The 21,316-nt window shown below is 43.3% G+C and overlaps 3 protein-coding genes across 6 annotated transcripts in view; 1 reads left to right on the top strand and 2 right to left on the bottom strand.

Annotated features, from left to right (window-relative positions):
* Window positions 1-143, bottom strand: part of LOC311109550 (serine/threonine-protein phosphatase 2A regulatory subunit B'' subunit alpha-like) — a gene marked incomplete at its 5' end in the record, with an annotated part of 4,936 nt that extends 4,793 nt beyond the window's left edge. The window contains one exon of the mRNA XM_084152470.1: window positions 99-143. Within this exon, the coding sequence (XP_084008596.1) occupies window positions 99-143 (45 nt within the window). The remainder of the gene's footprint in view (window positions 1-98) is intronic.
* A 482-nt stretch (window positions 144-625) lies between these two features.
* On the bottom strand, window positions 626-10,448 carry LOC311109484 (uncharacterized protein). 4 transcript variants are annotated; one of them, XM_084152399.1, is made up of 13 exons: window positions 10,197-10,448; window positions 9,646-9,690; window positions 8,863-9,144; window positions 8,311-8,445; window positions 8,012-8,200; window positions 7,506-7,640; window positions 7,209-7,397; window positions 6,948-7,082; window positions 2,753-2,905; window positions 1,906-2,024; window positions 1,689-1,823; window positions 1,459-1,570; window positions 626-1,090 (listed from the first exon to the last, which is right to left on the bottom strand). In XM_084152399.1, the coding sequence occupies exons 2-13, from the start codon at window positions 9,680-9,682 to the stop codon at window positions 1,017-1,019; spliced, it is 1,695 nt and encodes a 564-aa protein (XP_084008525.1). In that variant the 5' UTR covers window positions 9,683-9,690; window positions 10,197-10,448; the 3' UTR covers window positions 626-1,016. The 4 variants fall into 4 exon arrangements, with proteins under 4 accessions (XP_084008525.1, XP_084008526.1, XP_084008527.1 ...); XM_084152400.1 differs by lacking the exon at window positions 10,197-10,448 and adding an exon at window positions 9,888-10,067; XM_084152401.1 differs by lacking the exon at window positions 10,197-10,448 and adding an exon at window positions 9,809-9,877.
* Window positions 10,449-10,986: 538 nt separating this feature from the next.
* Window positions 10,987-15,595, top strand: LOC311109734 (adrenodoxin-like). Its single transcript, XM_084152706.1, has 4 exons — window positions 10,987-11,527; window positions 12,891-13,015; window positions 13,205-13,334; window positions 13,875-15,595. The coding sequence occupies exons 1-4, from the start codon at window positions 11,349-11,351 to the stop codon at window positions 13,981-13,983; spliced, it is 543 nt and encodes a 180-aa protein (XP_084008832.1). The 5' UTR covers window positions 10,987-11,348; the 3' UTR covers window positions 13,984-15,595.
* The last annotated feature ends 5,721 nt before the right edge of the window (window positions 15,596-21,316 follow it).

The raw sequence follows: 21,316 nt of genomic DNA on the forward strand, positions 1-21,316 counted from the left end.
TGACTCTCATCTTCAATTTCTTTTATCTTATTTACTACGAAATCGCGAAAGATTTGCTCGATGTTGGCCGCCATGTCTTTCGTAATCCCTCAATTTACCGACACATCCACCAATGTGTTCTCCACAGCATCCGTACAGCGCATGTGTAGTAGCACAGACCGACACCGGACGTTGGTTGCAACCCACCGCACATCTACAGACTGAAAAAGTTGTTCATGTTTGGATGCGTACTGTCTTTGCCTCTGTCTGTCATCAACTGTCGGTGTAGTGAAGCACTTCGTTTATCCATTGATCTCACTTTTCTAGTTTTCCTCAAGCGAATTGTTTTCCCGAAGTCTTTTTGTTGATATAGGCAGGCAGTAGATAGTAGTCTAGCCTATTTTATTATTTACGCCTACCTGCCGTACAGGAGTGTCTCATTCATAAGCGTGGATAAAGAGTATACGGCTTGGATCAGTTGGTTCCAGTTAATTTGTTTTTGATTTCATTATACTATTCAAACAGTATTCGGACATTTCGAGTAGGGGAAGACTTTGGACCTGTTGCTGAAGCATCATTGAAACAGCTTTAGGCAGAGCACATCTCCAGCTGTTTTCATTTCACAATGAACACGAGACACACCATGTAAAATACTCCGTTTTTATTTTAAGGGAGGACATACAACTTAATACAAACAGGATGCAGATGTTTTATGGTTCACATGATTACTGCATGGAAACAGAATGTGTAGAATGGATATAGTTATACAAATCCATGTGTTTTTTAATGTCACTCAAGATGGTGGCAGAATAGAACACTTCAATAGAACACTCCATGTGTTGGTTACTAGTGAGACCTGATATCGCTACCAATCAGGGGGGGAAAATAGTTAATTTCACTTTTCTGTTGTGTTTGTCTCCAACAGGTTTTGTTGCTTGCTACGTATGTTGCAACTTGCCATCGAGTGACCAGTCCCTTTCATAATACATTGTAATGTCCATTCTACTTGTTCTAATTCTACAGTTAGTGCAGGCCTCTTATGCTGCCATGGGGAAGGAGCAGATGGAAGCTCTCTTCAGTTCACAGTCCACTGCTGTCCACCAGCTCTCATCTGGGAGAGGGAACAAAGGACATTGTTGTTAAATGGACCACTCGTATACCATATCATCACATTTTAAGGATCTAACTTTGATTGTGTCTAATATACCTGTTGATTAAAATGGTATCATAATTTTATGGTCGTGAAAGAACAGAACTCAATCTTATCATATAACATGCTCACATAACTAAAACCAAGTTGATCTGGGTCCTTCCCAGTCTTTTTATGATTTATAGCCTTATTTATCAACAGTCTCAAAGGTAGCATTTCACAATATAACCTGTTATTGATATCACTGTCACTTAGAAAATATTATATTGCTAATACTTAAAAGGTTGTCAATATAGATATGAAATACTGTTTAAAGGTATGAGTCTCACCAATTCTGAACATCTCCAGACAAGCCTGCTTGTCTGTCTGTGTGTCTGGGTGACCGGGCATCCAGTCACTGTAGCCCCAGGCGGACCCGTCGGTCCACTCTGACTGCTCATCCTGCAGGGGTCACAACACACACACACACACACACACACTATTAAAACTCTTGGAAAATGGCTTGTTTACTATTAGACATTCTGATTGGACAAGAGTGAGGGGGTGATGGAATACTGACCTTCACGACTCCACCTAGCCAGGTGAGGACGGGGCTCTTGGTGGCCTTGGTCACCATGGAGACCAGGCGGGAGTGCAGGTCGCCGTTGGTTACGGAGGCCAGGTGTCCGTGAGGGGAGAGAACGCTGCAGGAGGACTGGACGCACACACACACAAATATTAGGACAGCTGTTTGTTTGAGAGAAAAGTGAATGTGACTGACTGGGTGTATATTTCACCTCTGCCTCACTGAAGGTCATTAGTGTGGGGTTGAACTGATAGCAGTGGCCATCGATGACCTCACCAACACACTCTGTCTCTGAGTGAGTCTCAGCCTTAGCTCTCACCAGCCTGTCATCTACAGGGAGAAGGAGAGCAAGCATACTCCGTCAGTACGCAAACATAACACACACAAACTGTACATACACACACACATACTGTACACACACTGTCTGAACTCGTCCACAGAGAAAGGAATGTACACTGGAGAGAGAGAAAGAGAATGTACATAGTGTACAAAACATTATGAACTCCTTTCCATGACATAGACTGACCAGATGAATCCAGGTGAAAGCTATGATCCCTAATTGATGTCACTTGTTAAATCCACTTCAATCAGTGTAGATGAAGGGGAGGAGACAGGTTAAATAATTATTTTTAAGCCTTGAAACAATTGAGACATGGATTCTGTATCGGTGCCATTCAGAAGGTGAATGGGCAAGACAAAATATTGAAGTGCCTTTGAACAGGATATGGTAGTAGGTGCCAGGTGCACCGGTTTGTGTCAAGAACTTCAACGCTGCTGGGTTTTTCATGCTCAACAGTTTCCTGTCTGTATCAACAATGGTCCACCACCCAAAGGAAATCAAGCCAACTTGACACAACTGTGGGAAGCATTGGAGTAAACATGGGCCAGCATCCCTGTGGGACGCTTTCGACACCTTGTAGAGTCCATGCCCCAACTCAATATTAGGAAGGTGTTCTTAATGTTTTGTACACACAGTGTATATAACCCTAAATACCAATAGTTATTTCATTTTTTAGAGATTACCTTTCCGAAAAATTTAACATTTCAAAGCCCTGTACCTGGTGCCACTCTCCTGTCCATTTCACTGATGTGTTCCTTGACGAGGCCGGTGTTCAGGTCCATGATGAAGCGTCTGGGGGGCTCTGATCCCTGTCTGCGCTCCTCCACTGGAACACTCCTGACCTCAACCTCAGCCTCGACCAGCCTCACATCTACAGGGAGAAAGATAGGGCCACTGAATAAGCAATTCAAGCGGACAGGCTTTTAGAAATGGATATGAATATATATATATATATATATATATATATATATATATATATATATATATATATATATATATATGTATATATATATAGGTATATAATATATACACTACCAGTCAAAAGTTTGGACACACCTACTCATTCAAGGGTTTGTCTTTATTTTTAAAAAAAAAATTACATTGTAGAATAATAGTGAAGACATCAAAACTATGCAATAACACATATGGAATCATGTAGTAACCAAAAAAGTGTTAAACAAATGAAAATAGATTTTAGATTCTTCAAAGTAGCCACCCTTTGCCTTGATGACAGCTTTGCACACTCTTGGCATTCTCTCAACCAGCTTCATGAGGAATGCTTTTCCAACAGTCTTGAAGGAGTTCCCACATATGCTGAGCACTTGTTGGCTGCTTTTCCTTCACTCTGTGGTCGAACCCATCCCAAACCATCTCAATTGGGTTGAGGTTGGGAGATTGTGGAGGCCAGGTCATCTGATGCAGCACTCCATCACTCTCCTTCTTGGTCAAATAGCCCTTACACAGCCTGGAGGTGTGTTTTGGGTCATTGTCCTGTTGAAAAACAAATGATAGTTCCACTAAGCGCAAACCAGATGGGATGGCGTGTCGCTGCTGAATGTTGTGGTAGCCATGCTGGTTAAGTGTGCCTTGAATTTTAAATAAATTACAGACAGTGTCACCAGCAAAGCACCCCTACACCATCACACCTCCTCCTCCATTCTTCACGGTGGGAACCACACATGCGGAGATCATCCGTTCACCTGCTCTGCGTCTCACAAAGACATGGCGGTTGGAACCAAAGATCTCATATTTGGACTCATCAGACCAAAGGACAGATTTCCACCGGTCTAATGTCCATTGCTCATGTTTCTTGGCCCAAGCAAGTCTCTTCTTCTTATTGGTGTCCTTTAGTAGTGTTTTCTTTGCAGCAATTCAACCATGAAGGCCTGATCCACGCATCTGAACAGTTGATGTTGAGATGTGTCTGTTACTTGAACTCTGTGAAGCATTTATTTGGGCTGCAATCTGAGGTGCAGTTAACTCTAATGAACTTATCCTCTGCAGCAGAGGTAACTCTGGGTCTTCTTTTCCTGTGGCGGTCCTCATGAGAGCCAGTTTCATCATAGCGCTTGATGGTTTTTGCGACTGCACTTGAAGAAACTTTCAAAGTTCTTGATATTTTCCGGATTGACTGAACTTCATGTCTTAAAGTAATGATGGACTTTCGTTTCTCTTTGCTTATTTGAGCTGTTCTTGACATAATATGGACTTGGTCTTTTACCAGGGCTATCTTCTGTATACACCCCTACCTTGTCACAACACAACTGATTGGCTCAAACGCATTAAGATGGAAAGAAATTCCACAAATTAACTTTTAAGAAGGCACACCTGTTAATTGAAATGCATTCCAGGTGACTACCTCATGATGACTACCTCATGAAGGTCAACATTCACAAGGCCGCAGGGCCAGACGGATTACCAGGACGTGTACTCCGAGCATGCGCTGACCAACTGGCAAGTGTCTTCACTGACATTTTCAACCTCTCCCTCTCCATGTTTCAAGCAGACCACCATAGTCCTTGTGCCCAAGAACACTAAGGTAACCTGCCTGAATGACTACCGACCCGTAGCACTCATGTCTGTAGCCATGAAGTGCTTTGAAAGGCTGGTCTTGGTTCACATCAACACCATTATCCCAGAAAACCTAGACCCACTACAATTTGCATACCGACCCAACAGATCCACAGATGATGCAATCTCTATTGCGCTCCACACTGCCCTTTCACACCTGGACAAAAGGAACACCTATGTGAGAATGCTATTCATTGACTACAGCGCAGCGTTCAACACCATAGTGCCCTCAAAGCTCATCACTAAGCTAAGGACCCTGGGACTAAACACCTCCCTCTGCAACTGGATCCTGGACTTCCTGACGGGCCGCCCCCAGGTGGTAAGGGTAGGTAACAACACATCCACCACGCTGATCCTCAACATGTGGGCCCCTCAGGAGTGCGTGCTTAGTCCCCTCCTGTACTCCCTGTTCACTCATGACTGCATGGCCAGGCACGACTCCAACACCATCATTAAGTTTGCAGATGACACAACAGTGGTAGGCCTGATCACCGACAACGACAAGACAGCCTATAGGGAGGAGGTCAGAGACCTGGCCGTGTGGTGCCAGGACAACAACCTCTCCCTCAACGTGATCAAGACAAAGAAGAGGACTGAGCATGCCCCCATTCTCATTGACGGGGCTGTAGTGGAGCAGGTTGAGAGCCTCAATTTCCTTGGTGTCCACATCACCAACAAACTAACATGGTCCAAGCACACCAAGACAGTCGTGAAGAGGGCACGACAAAACCTAGGAGTCTGAAAAGATTTGGCATGGGTCCTCAGATCCTCAAAAGGTACTACAGCTGTACCATCGAGAGCATCCTGACTGGTTGCATCACTGCCTGGTATGGCAACTGCTCGGCCTCCAACCGCAAAGCACTACAGATGGTAGTGTGTACGGCCCAGTACATCACTGGGGCCAAGCTTCCTGCCATCCAGGACCTCTATACCAGGCGGTGTCAGAGGAAGGCCCTAAAAATTGTCAAAGACTCCAGCCACCCTAGTCATAGACTGTTCTCTCTGCTACCGCACGGCAAGCGGTACCGGAGCGCCAAGTCTAGGTCCAAGAGGCTTCTAAACAGCTTCTACCCCCAAGCTATAAGACTTCTGAACATCTAATCAAATGGCTACCCAGAGTATTTGCATTGCCCCCCCTTTTATGCTGCTGCTACACTCTGTTTATTATCTATGCATAGTCACTTTAATAACCTACATGTACATATTACCTAAATTACCTCGACTAACCGGTGCCACTGCACATTGACTCGGTACCGGTACCCCCTGTATATAGCCTCGCTATTGTTATTTTTACTGCTGTTCTTTAATCATTTGTAACTTTTATTTCATATTATTTTATATTGTATTTATTTGTGTGATTTTTTTGGTATTCTTTCTTAAAACTGCATTGTTGGTTAAAGGCTTGTAAGTAAGCATTTCACTGTAAGGTTTACACCTGTTGCATTCGGCGCATGTGACAAATACAATTTGATTTGATTTGAATAAGAAGAAGAGACCTGCTTGGGCCAAGAAACACGAGCAATAGACATTTGACCGGTGGACATTTGTCCTTTGGTCTGTAGTCCAAATTGGAGATTTTTGGTTCCAACCGCCGTGTCTTTGTGAGACGCGGTGTGGGTGAACGGATGATCTCCGCACGTGTAGTTCCCACCGTAAAGCATGGAGGAGGAGGTGTTATGGTGTGGGGGTGCTTTGCTGGTGTCACTGTCTGTGATTTATTTAGAATTCAAGGCACACTTAACCAGCATGGCTACCACAGCATTCTGCAGCGATACGCCATCCCATCTGGTTTGGGCTTAGTGGGACCATCATTTGTTTTTCAACAGGACAATGACCCAACACACCTCCAGGCTGTGTAAGGGCTATTTTCCCAAGAAGCAGAGTGATGGAGTGCTGCATCAGATGACCTGGCCTCCACAATCCCCCGACCTCAACCCAATTGAGATGGTTTGGGATGAGTCGGGTGGCAGAGTGAAGGAAAAGCAGCCAACAAGTGCTCAGCATATGTGGGAACTCCTTCAAGACTGTTGGAAAAGCATTCCAGGTGAAGCTGGTTGAGAGAATGCCAAGAGTGTGCAAAGCTGTCATCAAGGCAAAGGGTGGCTATTTGAAGAACCTCAAACATAAAATATATTTTGATTTGTTTAACACTTTTTTGGTTACTACATGATTCCATATGTGTTATTTCACCGTTTTGATGTCTTCACTATTATTCTACAATGTAGAAAATAGTAAAAAAATAAAGAAAAACCCTTGAATGAGTAGGTGTGTCCAAACTTTTGACTGGTGCTGTATATCAAAAAGAAAAACTTCTGTTGTACTTTGGGATCTCTCTCTCTCACCCTGAGGTATCAGTCTATTGCTTCTCTCCATCTGTCCAACAGGCCTGATGATGCGTCCGCTCCTGATGTCTACCAGAGTTTTCTGGGAGTTTTCGGTTCCCTGTCTGTACTCATCCACAATGGAAGGAGTGTACACTGGAGAGCAGAGGAGGATGGGAGAGAGACAATATATCAAACCCTAAATGTAAAAAAATTAAAATAAACGTCATTTTCCTAGGAGATTCACATTTCAGGATAATGTAACATTTCAAAACCCTGTACCTGGTGCCACTCTCCTGTCCATCTCACTGATGTGTTCCTTGACGAGGCCGGTGTTCAGGTCCATGATGAAGCGTCTGGAGGGCTCTGTTCCCTGTCTGCGCTCCTCCACTGGAACACTCCGGGGCAGAACATCAGCCCTCACCCATCCTCCCACTCTCCTCTGGACTGGGACTGGGACCTCCATAGGCTCTGGATAGGAAATAAATGGGTTAAGTGCTCAATAACGTTTTAGTATATTCTTTCTCTCTTACACATAAACACACACACACACACACACATAAACACACACTCTCTCACCCTGAGGTGTCAGTTTCATGCTTCTCGCCATCTCTCCAACAGGATTGATTATGCGCCCGCTCCTGATGTCCACCAGAGTTTTCTGGGAGTTCTCGGTTCCCTGTCTGAACTCATCCACAGAGGGAGGAACGTACACTAGAGAGAGAGAAATATACAGACACAATATCTGTTACACTGTTTTCAGCAATATCAGTTACACTGTTCTCAGCAATTTCTGTTACACTGTTTTTTACAGCAATATCAGTTACACTGTTTTCAGCAAATCTTTTACACTGTTTTCAGCAAAATCCGTTACACTGTTTTCAGCAATATCTGTTACACTGTTTTCAGCAAAATCCGTTACACTGTTTTTAGCAATATCTGGAACACTGTTTTCAGCCATATCTGTTACACTGTTTTCAGCAATATCTGTTACACTGTTTTCACCAATATCCGTTACACTGTTTTCAGCAAGCATTAGCTTCCATAGCGAATGTCTGTAGGACTGCCAGAAAAGCTGTGCTTACTGTGTCCCACTCTCCTGTCCATCTCGCTGATGTGTTCCTTGACGAGGCCGGTGTTCAGGTCCATGATGAAGCGTCTGGAGGGCTCTGTTCCCTGTCTGCGCTCCTCCACTGGAACACTCCGGGGCAGAACATCAGCCCTCACCCATCCTCCCACTCTCCTCTGGACTGGGACTGGGACCTCCATAGGCTCTGGATAGGAAATAAATGGGTTAAGTGCTCAATAACGTTTTAGTATATTCTTTCTCTCTTACACATAAACACACACACACACACACACACATAAACACACACTCTCTCACCCTGAGGTGTCAGTTTCATGCTTCTCGCCATCTCTCCAACAGGATTGATTATGCGCCCGCTCCTGATGTCCACCAGAGTTTTCTGGGAGTTCTCAGTTCCCTGTCTGAACTCATCCACAGAGGGAGGAACGTACACTAGAGAGAGAGAAATATACAGACACAATATCTGTTACACTGTTTTCAGCAATATCAGTTACACTGTTCTCAGCTATTTCTGTTACACTGTTTTCAGCAATATCAGTTACACTGTTTTCAGCAATATCTGTTACACTGTTTTCAGCAAAATCCGTTACACTGTTTTCAGCAATATCTGTTACACTGTTTTCAGCAAAATCCGTTACACTGTTTTCAGCAATATCTGTTACACTGTTTTCAGCAAAATCCGTTACACTGTTTTCAGCAATATCTGTTACACTGTTTTCAGCCATATCTGTTACACTGTTTTCAGCAATATCTGTTACACTGTTTTCACCAATATCCGTTACACTGTTTTCAGCAAGCATTAGCTTCCATAGCGAATGTCTGTAGGACTGCCAGAAAAGCTGTGCTTACTGTGTCCCACTCTCCTGTCCATCTCGCTGATGTGTTCCTTGACGAGGCCAGTGTTCAGGTCCATGATGAAGCGTCTGGAGGGCTCTGTTCCCTGTCTGCGCTCCTCCACTGGGACACTCCGGGGCAGAACCAGGACCTTGCGATCCTGAAGCCTACCTCTAGGGGGTGCCACTACATGATCCCTCACTGGGACACTCCGGGGCAAAACCAGGACCTTGTGATCCTGAAGCCTACCTCTAGGGGGTGCCACTACATCATCCCTCAGTGGGGCAGCATGGAGACCTGGGGGGACACAACATGCAATCAGTAAATATTATCATCTGGAGCAAAAGTGGGGGGAGGCATGGTCAGATTCATACATACACACACTTGCAAAAAGGCACATACTCATGCACGCACACACATGCACACGGGCACACACATACCCTATATGCATGCATGCCAGCACACAAACACACTGTCCTTGAACTTTGACCTTGGTATCCAAGGCATGATCTTATTTTGATCAGATAAGAACATACATAGAGAATGAACCGCTGCCCTATTTGTACAATTATTAACCACTGTGCCAGACAAATTGTCTAACATGATAAGAATTTACTGTAACAAAGTCCAAAAGAGCTAAATCAATGTCAAGAATAAGTCCAAAGTTACAGTACATTGATATGATGAAATGTAGTAATTTTGCATAAGCAGCCTATACTGTAATATTTCAGTTATTCAAAATGTCAGGAATCTCGTCTGTCAAAAGAAAAGAAAGATTCAAAACTTTCAGATTCTTACTTGACAAAGCCAGGAGCAGCAACGTAAACGTCAACATCCTGTGAACTAGACAAGTAGCAAAGAAGAGAAAAAATGGATGAGAGAGAATAGGTACACTGATGGTGTACACACACCTGTCTAAATGTATATACTGTATCTACCTAACACAGGCAGGTAATCTCACCTGTTTGTTGTAGGGTGAATCCAGCTGTCCTAGTGCTCTGTGACTGTTCTCAATTTAAAAATCTCATTGTTTCTCTTACCTTTTAGTCCAAGCACCTCTGCTCAGTTCCTGTCGAGCTTACCAGTGCCTTAGCCTCTCCCTTCACTTAGATAATGTTTTGACTTGTGTCCATTTAACATTGAGTTCTAAGTACTTGAGTAGCTAGCCTACGTTGACTGTGTATATGTGTGTCTGGGTCAAAGACTGTGTCAAATACGTCTTCCTTTTATAAATAATATATATACTGTATAAATGCCATTTAGCAGACGCTCAGTCTGTGTATCCTTATGTGTGTGTCTGTGTATCTTTGTTTGTGTGTATTGAGTGTGTGTAGTTGTATTTCACTTACCTGTATGGTGATGGTCTGAACAGGTGGAGGTCTGAACACTAAGGAGACTCAGAAAGTGATCTGAGGAAGGATTGAGACTCACTGGTCAATAAGTATTCATCTGTAGCAATAAAGATTATAAGGGGCGTATACTCTCTGATATTAACACAAACAGTTCAAGAAGTTGGGAAACCGTGGCACTCCCATTCAAAAAATAATAAAAAGGACAAAAAGACGTCACCTCATTTCACCTTTTTATAAAGATTTTGGAGTGCCGCCGTATCCCAATGTTCTTGAACTTGGGATTTTATTGGAAGTCATTGTCACATATGGCAGAGCACCCAGCTAATAAAGCGAGATAGCGCACCTGTTACCCACTCCACACTAACAAGAACAGTATTGATTGATTCTGTTTTTTTATATCAGTAACATTTGATCAAATCACTTTATTCCATTTCAACTTTGCCCTGTGTAAACCACTAAAATGATTATAACACATATCTGATATGATACACCATATAGGATCTTATGTATCAATGGAAAAGGAGACTTGTGGTAGTTAAGTTTTCCCATAATGAGTTTTGAGTAATGATTTCCCTTTCAGCTCATATACAGATTTTGAGGATAAGAGTACTTTTCAAGACCACAGTAGACAACTTTTAAACTTTAAAAAAATCATCATGCACTGACATTTGGATACATTATGGAATACATGATATAATACATTTGGATACATTAAAACTATTCACTGCCCCGAACGTGACCCCAAGAAAACTCTTGTGATTGGTCACGTAAGATCACGTGAGAGTGCAGTGTCAGAATTTGTTCCAGGAAGTTATTCTGAGAGCCTTAAATAAAAATGTAAAACCTTGCGCTTTGCCTTTGAAATAGCCCAGAAGTTAAGCTTATTTTATTGAAACAAATTAGAGATAAATTGGGGATTTTAGGTTTGATCGTGTAGCAGTATGCTGTATGGCCTCCATATAGCAGTAGCTAAGGTGTTATGTAATAAACGTGACACCGACCGAGCAGCCGTGTCTTGTGGTTATGCAAAAGGATAGATATAGCCATTTTAGCTAACGTTAGCTGAATTTGGCATGAAGTTAGCTTGTCAGTACTGTATCGGACTCTTCTCCGTCGTTTAAGCTATATTTTGAACGTCATCTCCAAGCAATGGCTCTGGTGACATCGGCAAGAAGACTATTTCATGTTTCGTTACGAGAAAGTTCCCTACGTCGAGCAGAAACACTAATTTCAGCAACAAACACAACGTCGGGGAACTTATCATTGGCCGGTCAGAGAAGGGCCTGCATTCGTGTAAGGGATTTTAGCACCAACACACAACCTCTCAGGTAAGGAATGGTGTCCTCTATCATGTCCCCAAACTTACTTAGCATGCTAGCTATAAAGGTATCCACGATTAGTTAGGCGACTTGCTTGCTAGCTAGTTAGATAGTTAGCCATATTGGCTACCTTCGCTAGCTAACGTTAGCTAGATAGCCTTCAGTTGTTGGCTTATTTTATGCTAACTTCAGCAGAAAGGCTTGTTGCGTAATCATTCTGGCAGTGTTGGTACTCAATTTATTTGACCCAACCAACTAACGTTAGGTAGCTATCATTTCTTAGAACTGTGTTTAATCATAACTTGCAAACTGTCTGTCTCTGTGTGTGTGTCTGTCTCTCTGTGTGTGTGTCTGTCTCTCTGTGTGTGTGTCTGTCTCTCTGTGTGTGTGTCTGTCTCTCTGTGTGTGTGTCTGTCTCTCTGTGTGTGTGTGTCTGTCTCTGTGTGTGTGTGTGTGTGTGTGTCTGTCTCTCTGTGTGTGTGTGTGTCTGTCTCTCTGTGTGTGTGTGTCTGTCTCTCTGTGTGTGTGTGTCTGTCTCTCTGTGTGTGTGTCTGTCTCTCTGTGTGTGTGTCTCTCTGTCTGTGTGTGTGTCTGTCTCTCTGTGTTTGTGTGTCTGTCTCTCTGTGTTTGTGTGTCTGTCTGTGTGTGTGTGTGTGTGTCTGTCTCTGTGTGTGTGTCTGTCTCTGTGTGTGTGTGTGTGTCTGTCTCTGTGTGTGTGTGTGTGTGTCTGTCTCTCTGTGTGTGTGTGTGTGTGTGTGTCTGTCTCTCTCTTTATGTCTCTCTGTGTCTGTCTGTGACAAAAGTCTGAGTAGGTCACTCACTAACCCCTTCGTTTATTATCCATGACACACTGCCTGTAACCTTATGTAAATGTCATCATTTGAAAATCATGTGCAAATAAATTAATTTGCAAACTGTCACCATTGTACAGCTAGGTACAACTGACTGATCAGTCTGGCAGATAAGTGCCATCAAACCAGGGCTCTGTTCAGGATCTCTAAACAGTTGTTGGACCACAACATTCCTGGATTGCTTGTGGGACTAGTTACTCACTGTGGAGTACGGAACGACTGTGTGGAAATATTGTGCAACACATCTAGGTATAGCTGTCAAAGGTCAAGCCATAGGATCTGTGTGCAGAAACCAGACTTGACCGCTCGGAGGCAGTACGCCTTAAAAAATGGCCTAGCTGTACATTCGCAACAGAAGTCCTGAGAGGCGGTTACCAAGTCTATGGGAGTTACACATTTCCTGCATACAAAGCAAAGTCCTTGAGAATCTGGAAAGTGTTATGTTAATCCAATATATTTCCAATCCCAGCATAACCACAGCTACTGTCTGTAATTGCCCCCTTGTGTCTGTTCCTGTGCAGAGCTGACAATAAGGTGACGGTCCACTTCATCAACCGAGATGGAGAGAAGATCTCTGTCAAAGGCTCTCCTGGAGACTCTCTCCTAGATGTCATTATTGACCAGGACCTTGATTTTGATGGGTTCGGTGAGTTGGGTTACATTTAATGTCGAATTCAAATGGTTGTTTATTGTAGGTTTCGCCTGCTCTCTCACACACTCAGTGGTATTTTTTGATCTCGCTCTTTCTCTGTGTCTGTCTCTCTGTGTCTGTCTGTCTGTCTGTGTCTGTCTCTCTGTGTCTGTCTGTCTCTCTGTTTGTCTGTCTGTCTGTCAGGCGCATGTGAGGGGACGCTGGCCTGTTCTACCTGTCACCTGATCTTTGAGGAAGACGTGTATAATAAGCTGGGCCCAGTGACTGACGAGGAGATGGACATGCTGGACCTGGCATACGGACTCACGGACACGTGAGAGACACACACAAATTGGTGGCCCATTGATTGGACACACAAGTGAAATTACACACACACACACACACACACACACACATTGCCACCAGTGTAACCAGAGTGTTATGCTGTTCAGCCTTGATTTATGAGATGAGGAGATATTCATTGTGAGGAACAAGAACAGAGGGATAAACAACCGTGCACATGCCTTCTACTGTCGCTAGCCTGCTTTCCAACCAATCGGAAGGGGATTTGAGTTCTGTGTTACTGTTGCAGGTTTAGGCAGAGCAAGTTGAGAAGGGTGACAGTCATGATCTCACTAATCATATTAGCGGAGTGTTGACTGAACCCCTTGTGACACTGGCTCACTTCACTTATGTTGACCCAAAACATTACCCCCTAAACACAGGTCTTGAATAAGATTACCTCCTCACTCTCCAACTTCAATTATCCATATCTCTTGATTTCAAGTGGATCCATTTTGGTTAGGTCATAGTATTGTGAAGCTTTTATTAAATATGTTTGTCATAATCCTCTTTTTTTTCATTTTTCTGACAGGTCCCGCCTGGGTTGCCAGATCTGCCTGACCAGGTCCCTGGACGGCATGACGGCGAGGGTGCCTGAGAGTGTGGCAGACATCCGACAGAGTGGAGACGGATCCTCATAATGGCATCCCCAGACCAGAGGAATAGATATACTGAAATTTGCCCCATGTTGGTACCACATGTCCCAAATCAATGCTTTATTTCAACACTAGCATGACCAAATAATGCTCAATTCTAAGTGGTATGCTGGTATGAATATTGGAATGGAAGACGCTGTATTTATAGAAATTATAATTATAAAATTTTATTGAGTCCCCATCATCACAGTTTTACATTCACTTTATACAGGGAACAATGGGAAAGTTGGCAAATAATTACTAACTAAGCAAATGTTTCTGTGTAAAGCAGGTTCTGGAGAATAGAAGAAAGTTTAGATGGAAGTCTCTAATCACCCCCTCCCCCATATACTGAACAATAAATATAAATGCAACATGCAACAATTTCAAAGATTTTACTGAGTTACAGTTGATATGAGGAAATAAGTCAATTGAAATAAATTAATTAGGCCCAAATCTATGGATTTCACATGACTGGGAATACAGATATGCATCTGTTGGTCAAAGATACCTTATAGAAAATGGGCCTCAGGATCTCGTCACAGTATTTCTGTGCATTCAAATTGCCATCGATAAAATGCAATTGGGTTTGTTGTCCGTAGCTTATGCCTACTCATACCATAACCCCACCGCCACCATGGGGCACTCTGTTCACAACATTGACATCAGCAAACCGCTGGACCACACAATGCCATACACATGGTCTGCGGTTGTTAGGCCGGTTGGATGTACTGCCAAATTCTCTAAAATAATGTTGGAGGTGGCTTATTGTAGAGAAATGAACATTCAATTCTCTGGCAACAGCTCTGGTGGACATTCCTGCAGTCAGCATGCCAATTGCACGCTCCCTCAAAACTTGAAACATCTGTGGCATTGTGTTGTGTGACAACTGCACATTTTAGTGGCCTTTTATTGTCCCCAGCACAAGATGCACCTGTGTAAAGATCATGCTGTTTAATCAGCTTCTTGATATGCCACACCTGTCAGGTGGATGGATTATCTTGGCAAAGGATAAATGCTCACTAACAGGGATGTAAACAAATGTGTGCACAACATTTGAGAGAAATAAGCTTTTTGTGCATATGGAACATTTCTGGGATCTTTTATTTCAGCTCATGAAACATGGGACCAACACTTTACATGTTGCATTAAAAATGTTGTTCAGTGTAGATGTTTTCCAGTGAATGTAAGGGGTTATGATCACTTTCATAGTCCACTACCTCCCTGGTGAGTACTTAGAAATAACACAGTCAAATAGTTGTTTTTTATGCTATTACCAATACGCGTTACCAATTGTATTTATTTCTTTAAAATAAGTACCAAAAAGTGCTGCTTGTCACCATGTAGTTTCTGAGTAAATACCAGCTGAAACAGGATTGTAAAGTCACCCATCCAGACTTCAGAATGACACCCATTAATTTGTCCAGAGGCAAGACTGGTTAGGATGCCTTACCTTGTAATTTCTATGGCCACCCTTTGTTTTATGAAGTCGTGTACCCTTACTGTCTTTAGGGTTGACCTACCACTAAATATTAATTTCATTTTCCACGATTGTAAATAGCACTCATCTGTGTATAGTCAGAGAAATGCTGTATTAAAATAGAATATTTCTAATGAATCTGACTCTTCTCTGTCTGTCCCATGTCCTGTTGTTGGCTCTGAAGAGAAACGACCCTTAAGGGAATATACTGTTGAATTATTATACTAACATTATGTATTGCACAATCATGGAAAATGGGTTATCCAACATGTTTTTGAATGAGAAAGTTACACACAGCAGGAAGGGATATTACTTCAGTCTTTTATACTCTTCACTCATCTTGGGAATGTATACTGAACAAAAATATAAACGCAACAATTACAAAGATTTTACTGAGCTACAGTTCATATGATGAAATCCGTCAATTGAAATAAATAAATGACGCCCTAATCTATGGATTTCACATGACTGGGAATACAGATATGAATATGTTGGTCACAGATACTTGAAAATAAATGGGCTTTGGGATCTCATCATGGTATTTCTGTGCATTCAAATTGCCTTCGATAAAATGCAATCGTGTTTGTTGTCCGTAGCTTATGCCTGCCCATACCATAACCCCACCGCCACCATGGGGCACTCTGTTCACAACGTTGACGTCAGCAAACCGCTCGCCCTCACAACGCCATACACGTGGTCTGCAGTTGCGAGGCCAAATTCTATAAAACAACGTTTAAGGCAGTTTATGGTAGAGAAATGAACATTACATTCTCTGGCAACAGCTTTGGTGGACATTCCTGCAGTCTGCATGCCAATTGCACGGTCCCTCTGTGAAACATCTGTGAAATTGTGTTGTGTGACAAAAACACTTTTTAGAGTGGCCTTTTATTGTCCCCAGCACAAGGTTCACCTGTGTAATGATCATGCTGTTTAATCAGATTATTGATATGCCACACCTGTCAGGTGGATGGATTATCTTGGCAAATGAGAAATGCTCACTGACAGGGGTATAAACAAATTTGTGCACAACATTTTTGAGAAATAATCTTTTTGTGCGTATGGAAAATGTCTGGGATCTTTTATTTCAGCTCATGAAACACTTTACATGTTGCATTTATATTTTTGTTAAGTATTGTTACTTTACTTTGGGAAGAGTCAGTTTTCAAACAGTAGAACCAGACCATACCAGTATCTGTTGATTTGGTATGCCTGCTAAGCTAAACAGGAACCACATACAATCCTCATCAGGGATGGGCAACTGGTGGCCCGTGGCCCCCCTTTCGTAGACACGTGGATCCATTTCCAAAGACAACATTCGGAAAGTATTCAGGCCCCTTGACTTTTTCCACATTTTGTTACATTACAGCCTTATTCTAAAATTGATTAAATTGTTTTTTCCCCTCATCAATCTACACACAATACCCCCTAAACAGGTTTTTAGAAATGTTAGCAAATGTATAAAATAAAATAAACAGAAATATGACATTTACATAAGTATTCAGACCCTTCACTCTGTACTTTGTTGAAACACCTTTGGCCGCAATTACAGTCTCGAGTCTTCTTGGGTATGATGCTACAAGCTTGGCACACCTGTAGCGGCAGGTAGCTTAGTGGTTAAGAGCGTTGTGCCAGTAACCGAAAGGTCGCTGGTTCTAATCCCCGAGCCGACTCGGTGGAAAATCTGTCGATGTGCCCTTGAGCAAGGCACTTAACCCTAATTGCTCCTGTAAGTCGCTCTGGACAAGAGTGTCTGCTAAATGACTCAAATGTAAATGTATTTGGGGAGTTTCTCCCATTCTTCTCTGCATATCCTCTCAAGCTCTGTCGAGTTGGATGGGGAGCGTCGCTGCACAGCTATTTTCAGGTCTCTCCAGAGATGTTTGATCGGGTTCAAGTCCGGGCTCTGGCTGGGCCACTCAAGGACATTCAGACTTGTCCCGAAGCCACTCCTGCGTTGTCTTGGCTGTGTGCTTAGGGTCGTTGTCCTGTTGGAAGGTGAACCTTCGCCCCAGTCTGAGGTCCTGAGCTCAGAGCAGGATTTCATCAAGGATCTCTCTGTACTTTGCTCCGTTAATCTTTGCCTCGATCCTGACTAGTCTCCCAGTCCCTGTCGCTGAAAAACATCCCCACAGCATGATGCTGCCACCACCATGCTTCACCATAGGGTTCAAGCTTGGTATCATCAGATCAGCGAATCTTGTTTCTCATGGTCTGAGCGTCCTTTAGGTGCCTTTTGGCAAACTCCAAGCGGGCTGTCATGTGCCTTTTACTGAGGAGTGGCTTCCGTCTGGCCACTCTACTATAAAGGCCTGTTTGGTGGCGTGCTGCAGAGATGGTTGTCCTTCTGGAAGGTTCTCCCATCTCCACAGAGGAACTCTGGAGCTCTTTCAGAGTTACCATCGGGTTCTTGGTCACCTCCCTGACCAAGGCCTTTCTACCCCGATTACTCAGTTTGGCTGGGCGGCCAGCTCTAAGAGTCTTGGTGGTTCCAAACTTTTTCCATTTAAGAATGATGGAGGCCACTGTGTTCTTGGGGACCTTCAATGCTGCAGAAATGTTTTGGTACCCTTCCCCAGATCTGTGTCTCGGAGCTCTACGGACAATTCCTTCGACCTCTTGGCTTGGTTGTTGCTCTGACATGTATTGTCAACTGTGTGACCTTATACAGACAGGTGTTTGCTTTTCCAAATCATGTCCAATCAATTGAATTTACCACAGGTGGACTCCAATCAAGTTGTAGAAACATCTCAAGGATGATCAATGGAAACAGGATGAACCTGAGCTCAATTTCGAGTCTCATAGCAAAGGGTCTTATTACTTATGTAAATACGTTTTTTTTATTTTTATTTTTTATTAGCAAAAAAATCTAAAAACCTGGTTTTGCTTTGTAATTATGGGGTATTGCGTGTAGATTGATGAGGGAAACTCGCTTTAAAACTGAAACATTTTCTCTACGTCCCATGGCAAAATGTATAGAATTGCAGGACATTCGTCTCCGCTGTCACGAGGGGGGACACTAAAATGTCTCACAAGGTGGGTGGGGGGCCCCGAACAACATTTTGCTTACAGCCCCCAAAAGGCTAGGGCCGTCTGCATGTGTGGGTATGCAGACCCTGAGCGACTGTGGCCCCCATGACGAGTTCAAATTTTTTGTGGCCCCCAGCCTCATCAATGTTGCCCATCCCTGATCTACATTTTGTAGATATTACCTGAATCTGTGTTCGAAGTTACTGGGCAAGGCTAATTGGTTGGCAACATGGCAGAATTAAATTAGGTAAGTTCTTACATCAGTCATTCAGAACGGCTTGGCATCAAACTGGCATTCTTGAGTCCCCAGGGTGCCTCAGCCCTGCTGGTTGAGGTGACAGTGGGTGATTGGCTAAACTTTGCCCATTGACATGTGTGAGTTCAGTGTGGTTTGGGTGTAATTGAGTTTAATACAAACTTCAAAATACATTTTCCCAGGTGCTACTGGACAGAGAGTACACTTCAAAGAAAATGAAACGACAGCACCATTAGTATCACTAGCCAAGGTGGTTTGTTTTATTTTATGATCTGATTATCTTATGCATTACACATCAAAACGAGTGTAGTAGCCAGTTTAATAAAGCAGCGGCGGTATCAGCCAGCGTGTACAATCTCAATACAGCACAGCGTGTACAATTGAAACATTATAAAGCATCCTATGGGCACAAATACAAAGCGAACAAAGCATCATTGATGGTGTAGAAAGCTGTGTGAAAATGCACATAACACAATTGGCAGCAATTTGTATGAAATTAATACCTTCAAATGTAGAAAATAAGCAAACAGTCATACTGCATATGCTGTAAATGTACTGAACAGATTATATAATTCATGTATACTTCTCAAACACACAAACGAATCGATACAAACATTGGGCTCTATTCAATCCGCATCGTGGAAGTTCAGCTTTACAGCGTGATTGAAATTGAAAGGCAATGTTTCCGCTTTAGCGGAGACTGAATTCAAGGTAAACGCTGCATATGTCGGCTCAATCGGAATGTACCTTTACATTTCTATCGCAGAATCTGTAACGTTTCAGATTGAATAGAGCCCAAAATCTCTCACACACAGACATCCGGTCATATACAGTGCATTTGGAAAGTATTCAGACCCCTCCATTTTTCCACGTTTTGTTACGTTACTGTCACGTCTCCTCCCGTTGCTTGAGCGCACCACCTTGGCTACACCGGAATGGAAACCCAACGCACTCTAATCACCTCCAGCACACCTGCACCTCATCATCTCCCCTATTTAGCCCTGGACTGTTTTGGATGATGTTGTGTGTGATTGTTTAGCTTCGCCTCATTTATTCTATCTTTGTTATTTCTCTTGCTCATTGTTAAGTAAACATTGACCTTGTTAATTCCTGCGTCTGCGTCCTGCCTCTTCCTATACTCAGTACGCGTCACAGTTACAGCCTTATTCAAAAATGGATTACATTCATTTTTTCCCTCATCAATCTACACACAATACCCCATAAGGACAAAGCGAGAACAGGTTCTTAGAAATGTTTGCAAATGTATGAAAAATACAAAACAGAAATACCTTATTTACATAAGTATTCAGGCCCTTTGCTATGAGACTCGAAATTGAGCTCAGGTTTATCCTGTTTCCATTAATCATCTTTGAGATGTTTCTACAACTTGATTGGAGTCCACCTGTGGTCAATTCAATTGATTGGACATGATTTGGAAAGGCACACACGTGTCTGTATAAAGTCCCACAGTTAACAGTGCATGACGGGGGTCCTCTGTAGCTCAATTGGTAGAGCATGGCGCTTGTAACGCCAGGGTAGTGGGTTCGATCCCCGGGACCACCCATACGTAAAAATGTATGCACACATGACTGTAAGTCGCTTTGGATAAAAGCGTCTGCTAAATGCCATATTATTATTATTATTATGTCAGAGCAAAAACCAAGCCATGAGACCGAAATAATTGTCCGTAGAGTGCCGAGATAGGATTATGTCAAGGCACAGATCTGGGGAAGGGTACCAAAACATTTCTGCAGCATTGAAGGTCCCCAAGAACACAGTGGCCTCCATCATTCTTAAATGGAAGTAGTTTGGAACCACCAAGACTTTTCCTAGAGCTGGCCACCCGGCCAAATTGAGCAATCGGGGGAGAAAGTCCTTGGTCAGGGAGGTGACCAAGAACCCGATGGTCACTCTGACAGAGCTCTAGAGTTCCTCTGTGGAGATGGAAGAACCTTCCAGAAGGACAACCATCTCTGGAGCACTCCACCAATCAGGCCTTTATGGTAGAGTGGCCAGACGGAAACCACTCTTCAGTAAAAGGCACATAACAGCCCACTTGGAGTTTGCCAAAAGGCACCTAAAGGACTCTCAGACATGACAAACAAGATTCTCTGGTCTAATGAAACCAAGATTTAACTCTTTGGCCTGAATGCCATGCGTCACGTCTGGAGGAAACCTGGCACCATCCCTACGGTGAAGCATGGTGGTGGCAGCATCATGCTGTGGGAATGTTTTTCAGTGGCAGGGACTGGGAGACTAGTCAGGATCGAGGGAAAGATGAACGGAGCAAGTACTGAGAGATCCTTGATGGAAACCTGCACCGTGGTGTTCAGGACCTCAGACTGGGGCGAAGGTTCACCTTCCAACAGGACAACAATCCTAAGCACACAGCCAAAACAACGCAGGAGTGGCTTCAGGACAAGTCTGAATGTCCTTGAGTGGCCTAGCCAGAGCCCGGACTTGAACCCGATCTAACATCTCTGGAGAGACCTGAAAATAGCTGTGCAGCGGCGCGCCCCATCCAACCTGACAGAGCTTGAGAGGATCTGCAGAGAAGAATGGGAGAAACTCCCCAA

Source organism: Coregonus lavaretus (assembly GCF_964263955.1).
Source record: "Coregonus lavaretus genome assembly, chromosome: 35".
In the NCBI taxonomy this organism is placed as follows: Eukaryota; Metazoa; Chordata; class Actinopteri; order Salmoniformes; family Salmonidae; genus Coregonus; species Coregonus lavaretus.